We start from the raw sequence: 11,307 nt of genomic DNA, 5'->3' as shown, positions 1-11,307 counted from the left end.
GTGAATAAAGGACAGGTCCTGAATTAATTAAGATTTATATAGCTTTTCTATTAAGAATACCAACGGAACTCTAAGACAATCCCGAAACATATTAACACACTGCACTCAAATTATGGTGAGTCTCAGATTACCTTATTTTGTAATCATTTACCAATTGGTCAAAGGCTTGGCAAGTTCTATTATGTCTAAAGCGTCAGAAGATGGTTTCATTTTCTGGCGCGAGCCGTAAGGCTGATACAAACGAACTTTAAAACAATAAGACCTAGACCAAAAAGGCCATTTCGGATTTGCCAAGCTGTAATTTACTACGTTAAAAGCACAGTCCTTAGTTCTCTACTGGATGGGCTAGTCTAAAACGAAAAACCTTAACCTAGACCTTCATGATCTTGATTAGGCCTTAGAGTAGATAAAATGCATCATGAAACATCGTCTTCAAACTAGCATAACCCGCCACGGGGTTTGGCAAAGTACTGGTGGGCGAAGAATTGGTAAATATCTATAGTTATTTAAACTTGGAGACCAACTAGTCAAGCGTTACGTAGTTGCTTGGAAACAAACCCTTTTCACCGTTTCTTTCCAACTCACCTAGCCACCAGTCATCATCGACAAAATCGATGTTGATGATTTTGTCATTTTCGTTAAACGTCAGTTCATTCTCCTCAGCAGCTTCGTAGTCATATTCTGCTGTTGCAGAAGGAGCAGCTGGCTTTGGTGGCTCCACGGACCTTCTTGCTGGAGGTGGTGGAGCGGCAGCATTTCTTGAAGGCAATGTAGGTGCTGGAGCCTCCTCAGTTGCCTCAACATCTTCTTCCTCTTCTTCCTCCTGTTCCTGCTCTTCAGGTTCAGCAACTTCAGGCTCTTTGTGTGATGGAGGTGGAGGCATCTGTGATACTGGAGTTTCCTCTTTTTGTGCAGGCTCTTCAGTCCTTGAAGGTAGTTTTGGTGCGCTTGGCTCGTCGTCATCCCAGTCACTGCCGTCACTCTCTTCTTCGTCATCATTGGAGATCTCTTGATGCATGCCTGGCAATGGGGTACCAATCTGCTTGTGACCAGATTTAGCTGATGGAACGGTTTCACGTTCAGGGGCAGGAGGTTTTGAAGAGGCTGGTCTCGGGGTTATGATAGGTGGCTCGCTGCTGGCGCCCAATTTCTCAAACTTAGACTTCAAATCGCTGACGTCCTTTTCCTCATCCTCCTCCTCTGCATCCTCCTTATCTTCAGTGACTGATGGCGCAGGTTTCTTCTCGGGAGTTTCAGAGGAAGATACTGAAGCAGCTTTCTTCTCAGCCCATAGTTGCGCAGGGCTCTTTTCATTCTTGAATCCCTTGATAACTAGGTCGTCATTCTTTTTAGGAGTAGAACCAACTGGCGGTTTGGTACCCAGGAACTTATCTATTTCATTATCTCTTTTCAACTTGGATTCTTGCTTTAAACGGGCAATATCAGCTTCTGGAGCGATCTTACTTGAAGCACCCGTAGAGCTCACAAGACGTGGATCTTCCTTAGCCTTCTCTTCAGCAATCACTTTTTGCAAGTCGACCTTACCAATAGGCTTGTAAGTCGATTGATTGGACTTCAATGGGTTTTTATCAAAATCACGCTCCTCCACTTCTGGTTCGTTCCAGTCGTCTGTCTCAGCAGGAACAGGTTTAGATTCAGCTGGAGGGGTTGGTTCTTGTTTGGTCACTGGTTTAGAAGGCGTAGGACGAGGTGAGGAAACCTTATGCTGTCTCGCTGGTGGCTTCGACTTATCAGTGTTCATCTGAATAGAGTAACGAGCACCTGCAGCATTACTAATTTTTTGCAATAGCTCCCTCTCATCCAGATCGTCCTCATCTCTAGCAGTCACCTGCACATGGTAGCCCTTCAAGACTTGGTTAGCCACAGTACCGAAATTGGCAGCAAAGGAAGCTCTAGTCTTCATTGGGGCAGAATCAGGGCACCATCCGATCAAGATTAGTTTCTCAACATCAGATCCCGGTGGAGAAACGCGAGCCATACCGAACTGCACTTTGGCATCATCAAAGGTCTCCAAGAATTCGCTAAATTCAGAACCAACAAAAGCTGGAGTATATTCTTTCTTCTCGTTTGGGGATATGATCAACCATGTAGTGTCATTATCCTCACCTCTGACCACCTTGAGGTATGCTTCTTCGATCTCTCTCGAGTGACTGGTACAATTAATAGGTTCTAGAGCCATGGTTGCGCAATAAAATGATCAGCAATAACAACTTGAGAAGTCTGGAACTCAATGGCAGCTAACGAACGTTCCTTGAAGCCTTGATGACTCGAACAAGTGGCGTCTGATCAAGCTTGTTCAGGTTAGTTAAATGTGCCCCTATATTAGATTGCCGCTACCCGGCCAGCTATACTCGATTAACCATAACTCAAGCTCTAATTACTGTCTACTCACTCTCGATGTGGGATTACTTGGTCTTGGATCTGGGCGATATGATCAGGAATGGATACCTCCATGTTCCGCAGAGCGATACGAGATGTTAGCCACTTTAAATAATCGAGAACTAGGAACTGGGCAAACTGCACACTACGATAGTTCGAAGATCAATCGTTTACAATAGGCGAGCCATTGAGTTTTTAAAGTGATTTTGAAGCCTTGTCTCAAAACATTTTTATTGTTCTTCTCGAGAAGCTGAATGTGTTGATATTTTTTAGTGAAAAATGTGAAAAAAATCGATGAGTTATGAAAGTTCGAAGAATAGCGAGTAAGATACAACTTATAGAACCAAATCCGATGGTCACATTCAATTGCGAGGTGTGCAATGCCACCGTTCCAAAGAAAAATAACTGAAAAGCACTATTCAAGATGCCCTGAGGCTTACTATACGTGCATTGACTGTTCCAAGACATTTGATGACGGGTACAGCTATCAAAAACATACGCAATGTATAACAGAGGATGAGAAATACCAGAAGGCTTTGTATCAGGGGAAGAAGAAGAAGCCACAGCCAAAAGTTCAGAATCCTGTGAAAGTTGAGAAACCATCGAAAGATGAGAAACCATCGAAAGTGGAGAAGCCCAAAATTGAGAAGGCCAAGAGTAATGATGGCTTCCCAAAGTTTGAAGCTGGAAGCTCACTCTACAAGATGCTTAAAACCGTCAGAGATAAAGAGACCAAGAAGACATTGCTTAAAAGTCTTGTCTGCAACTCAGAGGGCCACTGGGTTTTGCAATAGCGAAATTCATTCTATCTTTTTACTTAAGCTTCTAGCCATCTTGGAATAAAATTGATATAGTGCATTTAATGGAAAGTTCAGCGTATCGAACATATAGCTCGGTAACTGTTTTTGTAAAGTTGATAATTCTTCTGCAGACCTCTGCTTCAATAACGGTACATAAACAACCTCAGTTCCCGGCGCACTTTCACTGCGTATAAATCCTAATTTGTAATCCATAATCCCATTTTTGGAACCTTGTGATGCATCAAACCATAGCCCTGAATCGTCTTCATACGATTTGTGTACTCTTACGCCGCACAAGTGCTCGAATAAATCCTTCACAATTTCGATACTCTCTTCCTGTTTCGTCTCACGGGACTCCAGGTCTTTTACACGTTCTTCAACTGATTGCAAACGTTCCTGCAAACCCTGGTTCTTCTTAGTCCTGGTCTCAACCGTCTGCGATAGAACCGTGTTCTCATGAACTAATTTCGCGATTAAAAGATCGGCACTCTCCAATTGCTCCTGTAAAGCCCTCTTATACTGCGTCAAAGCATCCATCCAGCCTCCAACAAGCCTCCAACAACCGATGATGAGTGTATATCGGTAGTTTGTAATAGTGGTTAAAGCTCTTTAAAGCTTAAAATTTCTAAGACTGGCAGCCGGGTAAAAAAAGCATTTTTAATCGAAGTTTCCACAACTGAATAAACAAGCTCTTCAATAACCATTCAACGTAGTTTACAAGCGGTAAGAACAAGTGGTTTTGTTCGTTTTAAGAGAGCATAATAGCCTAGGAGAGAGTAGAGATGTCGTCTGTGGTGGCAGCGTCGCAGATTAAGCTCAATGAGCTGCTGGAGGCGATTAGACAGGAGTTTTCGCAGGTGTCCCAAGAGGCTAATAGTTATCGGTTACAAAATCAGAAGGACTATGATTATAAAATTAACCAGCAGTTAGCAGAGATGCAGCAAATACGGAACACGGTTTATGAGTTGGAATTAACCCATAGGAAGATGAAGGATGCGTATGAGGAAGAGATTAATAGGCTTAAAATTGAGCTAGAGCAAAACGGGAGGCAACTGGCGTCCTTTACGGCTCACCATCAACAACAGCAGGTGCAACAGGCTCAACTGGCTGTGCAACAACCTGTTGTGCCTGCAGTGACAACTTCTAGCACTTTTGGTGGTACTCTGCTACCACCATCTTCGATGGCTGGGCAACAACCACCGATGCAGCTGCAGTCTGGGGGAACAGAGGCCGTGGCTACTCCTAGAGAAACGCCTGCTAAGTTGGCTCCGGTCACTGGAGAGGCTCAACCAGTTGTAAGGGCTCCTTCGCCACACCCTACAGCCTCCCCAGCTACCCCAGCAGCTGCACCAGCGGTTGCACCAGTGGTTGCACCAACTGCTCCAATGGCACCCGCGGCTCCGCTAAATGGTAATTCCCCTGCTACACAGCATGTATCGCCAGCTCCAGCGGCTGAAGTGAAGACTCCAGCTCAGGAAGGTGAACAGCTACAACAGGAACATTACCTAGTCCCATACAACGTGCGTGCTAGCCATACCAAACCTATACCTCCATTTTTGCTCGATTTGGATTCTCAAACTGTTCCGGCTCATTTGAAGAAACAAACCAACGATTATTATATTTTGTACAATCCAGCTCTACCTCGTGAACTTGATGTCGAGCTCCATAAGTCCCTAGATCATACCTCTGTGGTTTGCTGCGTTAGATTCAGCAACGATGGTGAATATTTGGCTACAGGCTGTAACAAGACAACCCAAGTCTTTAGAGTGTCTGACGGTGCCTTGATAGCTAGACTATCAGATGATGCGGCTTCGCAAGTGGCCGCTCCAGCTGGTAGCCCTGCCAATGCAGATGAACCAAACAATGACGTTAACTCTTTTGTTACTGCAAAGAGTGCATCTTCTGACTTATACATTCGCTCTGTATGTTTTTCACCAGATGGTAAATTCTTGGCTACTGGTGCTGAGGATAGGCTGATTAGAATTTGGGATATCGCAAAGAAGCAGATCGTTATGGTCTTGCAAGGACACGAACAAGATATTTATTCGCTTGATTATTTCCCTTCAGGTGATAAATTGGTTTCAGGTTCTGGTGACAGAACTGTTAGAATTTGGGATCTGCGTACGGGACAATGCTCCTTGACTTTATCTATCGAAGATGGTGTCACTACTGTTGCTGTGTCACCAGGTGATGGAAAGTTCATTGCGGCTGGCTCACTAGATCGTGCGGTTAGAGTTTGGGATTCTGAAACTGGGTTCTTGGTCGAAAGGTTGGATTCCGAAAATGAATTGGGTACAGGTCATAAGGATTCAGTTTACAGCGTCGTGTTCACTAGAGATGGTAACGGCGTTGTTTCTGGCTCTCTAGATAGATCGGTCAAACTTTGGAACTTGCGAGGTGATAAGAATAATAGCTCAAGTGGGAAGCCTACTCCTGGTACATGCGAAGTCACGTATACTGGTCACAAGGATTTCGTGCTATCTGTGGCGACTACACAAAACGATCAATATATTCTTTCAGGTTCCAAAGATCGTGGAGTTCTGTTTTGGGATACACAATCGGGCAATCCATTGTTAATGCTACAAGGTCATAGAAACTCTGTTATTTCTGTGGCTGTTGCCAATGGATTCCCATTGGGTCCTCAATACGGTGTATTCGCTACAGGTAGCGGAGATTGTAAAGCAAGAATTTGGAAGTACACTAAAACGGATGCTGGCATTGATAGCGGTAGTAAAATCAAGGAAGTGAGGGATTGAATAATTGTGTTCTTCAGAGAAACAGCTCTTTCGCTTGTACCAAACCAATCAAAAACACCAACTGAAACTTACGACTTACCTATAGATTTCCAGCCTAGACGATCATGGTGATCCATGCCTTGAGAAGTCTAAGCTAAGAGTACGTATGTGTATAATTGTATACTTATGAAAATTTACAACCCATATCGGCAGTTGCCAATATGTAACAATCATTTGGGCAATCCAGTAGCTGTATCAATTAGACATTCATCGGTTGGTTGTGGTCCAGGTCCCACCTGGGTCAAAATGACTTTAGAAACACCTTGGCATAGCTCATCGTCAATTTCGAAATCCAAGTCTTTAGCGACAGTAGTGTCAAAGTGCTTGATAAATTGAGCCAACTCGTCACTAGAAAACTTGGTTTCCCACCCAGAAACTTTATTAAAGGTCCTGTAGATGAATGCAAACAGTTTGTGCTCATTTTCCTTCAAGTAGTAAAGAACAGCATTTGGACCAGCATCAAAAGTGTAAGCCACAACAGTTTCGTTGTAGAAAGCATTGATTTGATGACATAGCTTGATGATTTTTTTGGAGGTATCGTTCATGTAGAAAATTGGAGGGAAAGTATCCAGGCAGGTTGCATGAAAGGAGTTAGAGTCCTTCATGGTTAGCTCAGCAAACAGAGGCCAGTTCTTCTCACGGATCGATTTTTTCATCTCTTCGAACCTACGTGGGACCACGTCTCTAACTCTCTCTTTGAAAAGATCAGATGTCTTGACGGTCAATTGCATCCCACTGGTTGAAGGTGTATCCTTCTTAGAGGCACTTACGACCAAGATCGCAGCCTTCATATCGGGCCAGTGTGCCATTGGAGCAACTTCAACAGCTTTTGAATCAGAACCATCGGTTTCGTTACCCATTTCCCACGCAACGTAACCACCAAAGAGCGATCTACAAGCAGATCCAGATCCTTTTCTTGCAATTTTAGAAATCTCAGACAAGGATTGTGGTAATTGGTACAATTTAGCGATTGCGACAACCAACGCAGCGAACCCAGCAGCGGAAGAAGCCAAACCAGCCGCAGTTGGGAAATTGTTTTCAGAGACAATGGTCAACTTCCATTCAGAAAATTTTGGCAATTTTGCATCTGAATTTTCTAGTTCCTTCCTCAGTTGACGTAGGTCCTTTAAACAGTTTTGAGTTCTCTCACTCGCCAGAGATTCTTCCTTACCGTTCAGCACCAGCTTGTCATCGGTAAGTTCGGGTCCTGTACAAACAGATGTCAACGTTCTCAAATCATCCTGTGCCAAAGTAACAGAGATGGACGAATTGGTTGGCAAATTGAGATCCTTATCTCTTTTCCCCCAGTATTTTAAAGTCTGCAAGTGTTTCCATTTAGGTTAGTATAACTATCGCTAGGGAGCCCGTAAGAAGACCAATTGAGTCGCTAAACATACAGCAATATTCACTGGAGCAGTTGTTGAGGCAAAGTAAAGGGTCATGGCGCCGATTTCCAGTTGATTGAGTCAATTATTGAGTATTTAACTTTTTGATGAGAAGATGGTCAACTTTTGAAATTTCATGCTTCTGCCACGAGCGCTGCTCGTTTAGTCGAGAAACCGATAAAACACGGCTAAAGAAGGCAATTCTTGTCGAGACTGAAGATCCTAACCATACTTTAGTCTGGACCTCTCAAGAGGATTCAAGATATGATTCTCATTATTCAATTCTACTGGGGTTTTTTTACCAGTTTCCTTGATCTTTACAGATCGAGCCGGCTGCCCGTAAGTCGTCCAGTCGCCTTTTGACTAATTAGTGCACTTGTAGCTAGTCTTTGCTCAGATTCATCCTTGTTGGGACTTGTCATTCCTTTCTCTCTCTCTCTCTCCTCTCAATCCTTGTATATTACTCGGCGGCAGAACAGACCTATTATTTAATTACTACTCGTAGAAAAGACAGAAAAAGAATATGATCAGTCGAGCCGCTAAATGACTAGATTATGAATGGGTAGAAGTTGATGGATTACCTCAACAAGAAGAGGAGAGTTGTATGTAGCTTTAAGGGCGACATGCCGTTATGAAGTGAGCTTCGATGGAAATACGATCTACTGAGCGCTCTTCTAGGAGAATTCGAGCCAGCAATCGTAAGAGAAGAACAAGTAGCATAAGACGGACTATTGATGAAGCTACTAGAGGTTATGATGATAGCTTATACGTCACGTGAGAGATCCGTATACTTATTGAATTATATTATATTGTTCGGGGTGGGGGGGGGGGGGTGGTTCCCTTTGGGAACTACTTCTAGTCCCCTTTGCAAAAGGGGGAGAAATTACATTAATAAAATAGTTAATTATAAAAGATTTATTTTCCTTATAAAATATATATAATATTTAGATGATCAATCCCAGATTTAAGGCTACACAAGTTAATAGAAATCGTTAGTGAGCCAATGCTGCTTTATAGATTTGGTGTGCAGTCATTGCCAACAATTCGGAGGTCAGTCCTCCTTAGTAAGGTTCCAATTGGAATTGCCTTCAATAGAATGGTCTTTCAAGTAACTCGAATGCAATCGACTAAGGCCCCGAACGAGACTTTTACTGCAAAACAGCTAGAAGAGGCCAGATTGGCTAGAATTAATGGGTTGGGTCCCTTTGTTTCGAAATTACCGTCAAAATGGATCCCATATGCGGAATTGATGAGGTTGGAGAAGCCGGTCGGTACTTGGTTACTGTATATACCGTGCAGTTGGGCCATTTTGATGGGGGCTATGGAAACTGGTGCCACAATTGGCCACACGGCTTGGATGCTTGGTGTATTTGGAATCGGTGCGCTGATTATGAGAGGTGCCGGCTGCACAATTAACGATCTATGTGACCGTGATCTTGATAACAAGGTCATTCGTTCGGTTGAAAGACCTATTACATCTGGAAGAGTGTCACCAAAACAGGCTGTTGCTTTTCTTGCGGGGCAGACTGCCGTTGGTGTTGGCATTTTAAGTCAACTACCATCAGCATGTTGGTGGTTAGGTTTGTCCTCTTTGCCGCTAGTGTTCACCTACCCATTGTTCAAGAGGTTTACATACTACCCCCAGCTAGCCCTTAGTGCATGTTTCAAATGGGGGGCACTTCTTGGTTTCCCAGCGATGGGTATCATGGACTGGTCCACAATGATCCCGCTATACGCTGGGAGTGTTCTATGGTGTATGATCTATGATACAATATATGCACACCAGGACAAGGCATTTGACGTCAAAGCCGGCATTAAATCTACCGCCTTGGCATGGGGTGGTAAGACCAAAAAAATATGCTATGCCATGGCCACTTCGCAAATTGCCTTATACACAGTGGCTGGTATCAACAGTGGATTGATGTTGGGTCCCGGATTCATCGGTGGATTATCTCTTTTTGCATACAGACTATTTACAATGATCAAGAAGGTCGATCTTGATAACCCCAAGGACTGTTGGAGAGCATTTACCAGTAACATCGACACGGGTCTTTATTTCTCCTACGCTCTGTTTTTTGATTTCTTGTTGAGATCTTTCGGATTACTTTGAACCAACGATCTTCTTCGAAACTTTGGACCCCGAATGGAACTTAGCCCTTGTTGAATTTTCTCGAATCATTTCCTGTAGCATAGTTCTATCCTGTTTTATATCCTGTAATCGACCATCCTGTTGAATCCTAGTCTTCAGTTCTAAATCACGTATGGAATCTCCACCAAACAATGCATCGAAGATACGTCCGTCAGAGCCCCAGAATTTACCTGAGCGTGGGAATATATAAAACTTATCGATCCAACTCTTGGCCATCGGACTACGATCCGACAGGAAGAAGATAAACGAACCTTTGTCTTCTACACCTTGGTGACCCACACCGGTAAAGACACGAGTCTTACCGCTTCTAACAATTTGGGACAGTTTCCTAACAACTTTAATCTCCTTACCACCAATCACAGATTTACGAGTTAATTCGCACTCGGGCAAGCCATTTACCTTGGGGATGTAAGTCACTCTGGTAACGATTCTAGAGGGCGCATATAAGGCTCCAATTGCAAGCGTGAAAGGTATCACAGTTAGCCCCATTGGGGCAAACGTCTTGACTAAGAATTTCCAATCTTTTCTGGTGTCTTCATCTGCCTCCTTGTATACAGTTTGTGAGGATTCATAGGACCAATCTGCGAAAGTAGCACCATAGGTAAAGAATACTAATGACAACGCCACAGAACCGGCTTTCACCAATGTTGGAACCTTGTAGGAGTAGATTGGTTCTGGTGCAGTCTTGGCTATCAGAGCACTCACAACCTTTGAAAACGGTATACTCATCTGACTCTATTGTACTAAAAATTGGCGAAGTCCTCGCTTATAATAAATTTAAACACTTATAATGGTAAATAAATATATAGAATATCATTTCAAATCCTTGATGCCTTGTTCAATCCCATTAGGGTTGGCACCGACCACTTTTCCAAGTAACTTCCCACCCTTAGCGTAAACGAAAGTTGGCATTGCACTCACGCCGCAATGCTGAGCGATCTCAGGACTCTCATCGACATCAACCTTGTAAAAGTCAACATCTGGGTACTCCTGGACCAACTTCGACAAGTGTGGAGCCATAGCTTTACAAGGACCACACCATGTTGCATAAAAATCGACTACCGAGAGACCAGAAGCCTTAATAGAGGACTCAAACTCTGCCATAGAGGCCAATTTAGTAATGGAACTGTAGCCCTTGGTCCTGACAAACGTTCTAGTGACTGGTCTAATAGCTAATGGGGTGATAGCGGTTCTAAACATCCTGTATATGTCTTTGCAGTAGTAATTAGCTTATAAAGCGTGAAAAAGGGCTCATTAAACTATTATATATATATACATAAACTAGCAGTAACATCAGTTACAGATAATTACAAATGAAAAGAGTACACCCATTTAAGAGTGTGCTATGCAGATCCTCGCTAAAGAAGGCCATCGTTGTAAAGCGCGAGCAATTGGTCATCATTGCCTACATACGCTTGCAGATCAACACCGAACTTGGACCAGTCCACTTCCGGTTCTGCACTATTTGCACGCCTACCCTGGGCCTCCATCGTGAATATCTCCCTGAGCAGTGACCTGCTGTTCATCAAAACGTCCACAAATTCCTGATAATTACGGGTCTTATCGATCTGCGCATACAGCAACTGTAATCGTTTACTCAGATACTGGTGCCGCAGTAAACGGGCCTCTAAGTGGCCCTTGTGTTGAGCGAGCGTCGAGTAATCGTCGTTTTGTGCTAGTTCTTGTCTTTGAAACTCCCGAACCGAGTCGCACACCGCCTGTGAAGTCAACATCTGTGAGATCGTTCACACCACTCGTTAATCACTGCTCCAAATCCA

General features: G+C 43.6%; 9 protein-coding genes across 9 annotated transcripts; 3 read left to right on the top strand and 6 right to left on the bottom strand.

Moving 5' to 3' along the window:
• Nucleotides 1-523: 523 nt before the first annotated feature.
• Nucleotides 524-2,200, bottom strand: ABP1 (Abp1p; the record flags this gene model as incomplete). Its single annotated transcript, XM_003679276.1, has 1 exon — nt 524-2,200. The coding sequence occupies one exon, from the start codon at nt 2,198-2,200 to the stop codon at nt 524-526; it is 1,677 nt and encodes a 558-aa protein (XP_003679324.1).
• Nucleotides 2,201-2,780: 580 nt separating this feature from the next.
• On the top strand, nt 2,781-3,194 carry TDEL0A07800 (uncharacterized protein; the record flags this gene model as incomplete). Its single annotated transcript, XM_003679275.1, has 1 exon — nt 2,781-3,194. One exon carries the CDS (start codon nt 2,781-2,783, stop codon nt 3,192-3,194), a length of 414 nt encoding a protein of 137 aa, XP_003679323.1.
• A 6-nt stretch (nt 3,195-3,200) lies between these two features.
• On the bottom strand, nt 3,201-3,737 carry CSM1 (Csm1p; the record flags this gene model as incomplete). The annotated part of the gene is made up of 1 exon (XM_003679274.1): nt 3,201-3,737. One exon carries the CDS (start codon nt 3,735-3,737, stop codon nt 3,201-3,203), a length of 537 nt encoding a protein of 178 aa, XP_003679322.1.
• A 245-nt stretch (nt 3,738-3,982) lies between these two features.
• TUP1 (chromatin-silencing transcriptional regulator TUP1) lies at nt 3,983-5,956 on the top strand (the record flags this gene model as incomplete). Its single annotated transcript, XM_003679273.1, has 1 exon — nt 3,983-5,956. One exon carries the CDS (start codon nt 3,983-3,985, stop codon nt 5,954-5,956), a length of 1,974 nt encoding a protein of 657 aa, XP_003679321.1.
• Nucleotides 5,957-6,165: 209 nt separating this feature from the next.
• Nucleotides 6,166-7,437, bottom strand: MVD1 (diphosphomevalonate decarboxylase MVD1; the record flags this gene model as incomplete). Its single annotated transcript, XM_003679272.1, has 2 exons — nt 6,166-7,314; nt 7,393-7,437. The coding sequence occupies 2 exons, from the start codon at nt 7,435-7,437 to the stop codon at nt 6,166-6,168; spliced, it is 1,194 nt and encodes a 397-aa protein (XP_003679320.1).
• Nucleotides 7,438-8,383: 946 nt separating this feature from the next.
• On the top strand, nt 8,384-9,490 carry COQ2 (4-hydroxybenzoate octaprenyltransferase; the record flags this gene model as incomplete). Its single annotated transcript, XM_003679271.1, has 1 exon — nt 8,384-9,490. The coding sequence occupies one exon, from the start codon at nt 8,384-8,386 to the stop codon at nt 9,488-9,490; it is 1,107 nt and encodes a 368-aa protein (XP_003679319.1).
• MRX15 (Mrx15p) lies at nt 9,482-10,258 on the bottom strand (the record flags this gene model as incomplete). Its single annotated transcript, XM_003679270.1, has 1 exon — nt 9,482-10,258. The coding sequence occupies one exon, from the start codon at nt 10,256-10,258 to the stop codon at nt 9,482-9,484; it is 777 nt and encodes a 258-aa protein (XP_003679318.1).
• An 84-nt stretch (nt 10,259-10,342) lies between these two features.
• Nucleotides 10,343-10,729, bottom strand: TRX3 (Trx3p; the record flags this gene model as incomplete). Its single annotated transcript, XM_003679269.1, has 1 exon — nt 10,343-10,729. The coding sequence occupies one exon, from the start codon at nt 10,727-10,729 to the stop codon at nt 10,343-10,345; it is 387 nt and encodes a 128-aa protein (XP_003679317.1).
• Nucleotides 10,730-10,887: 158 nt separating this feature from the next.
• On the bottom strand, nt 10,888-11,262 carry AHC2 (Ahc2p; the record flags this gene model as incomplete). The annotated part of the gene is made up of 1 exon (XM_003679268.1): nt 10,888-11,262. The coding sequence occupies one exon, from the start codon at nt 11,260-11,262 to the stop codon at nt 10,888-10,890; it is 375 nt and encodes a 124-aa protein (XP_003679316.1).
• Nucleotides 11,263-11,307: the final 45 nt, after the last annotated feature.

This window comes from Torulaspora delbrueckii, chromosome 1, assembly GCF_000243375.1.
Source record: "Torulaspora delbrueckii CBS 1146 chromosome 1, complete genome".
In the NCBI taxonomy this organism is placed as follows: Eukaryota; Fungi; Ascomycota; class Saccharomycetes; order Saccharomycetales; family Saccharomycetaceae; genus Torulaspora; species Torulaspora delbrueckii.
This window is presented reverse-complemented; position numbering and strand designations above follow the sequence as displayed.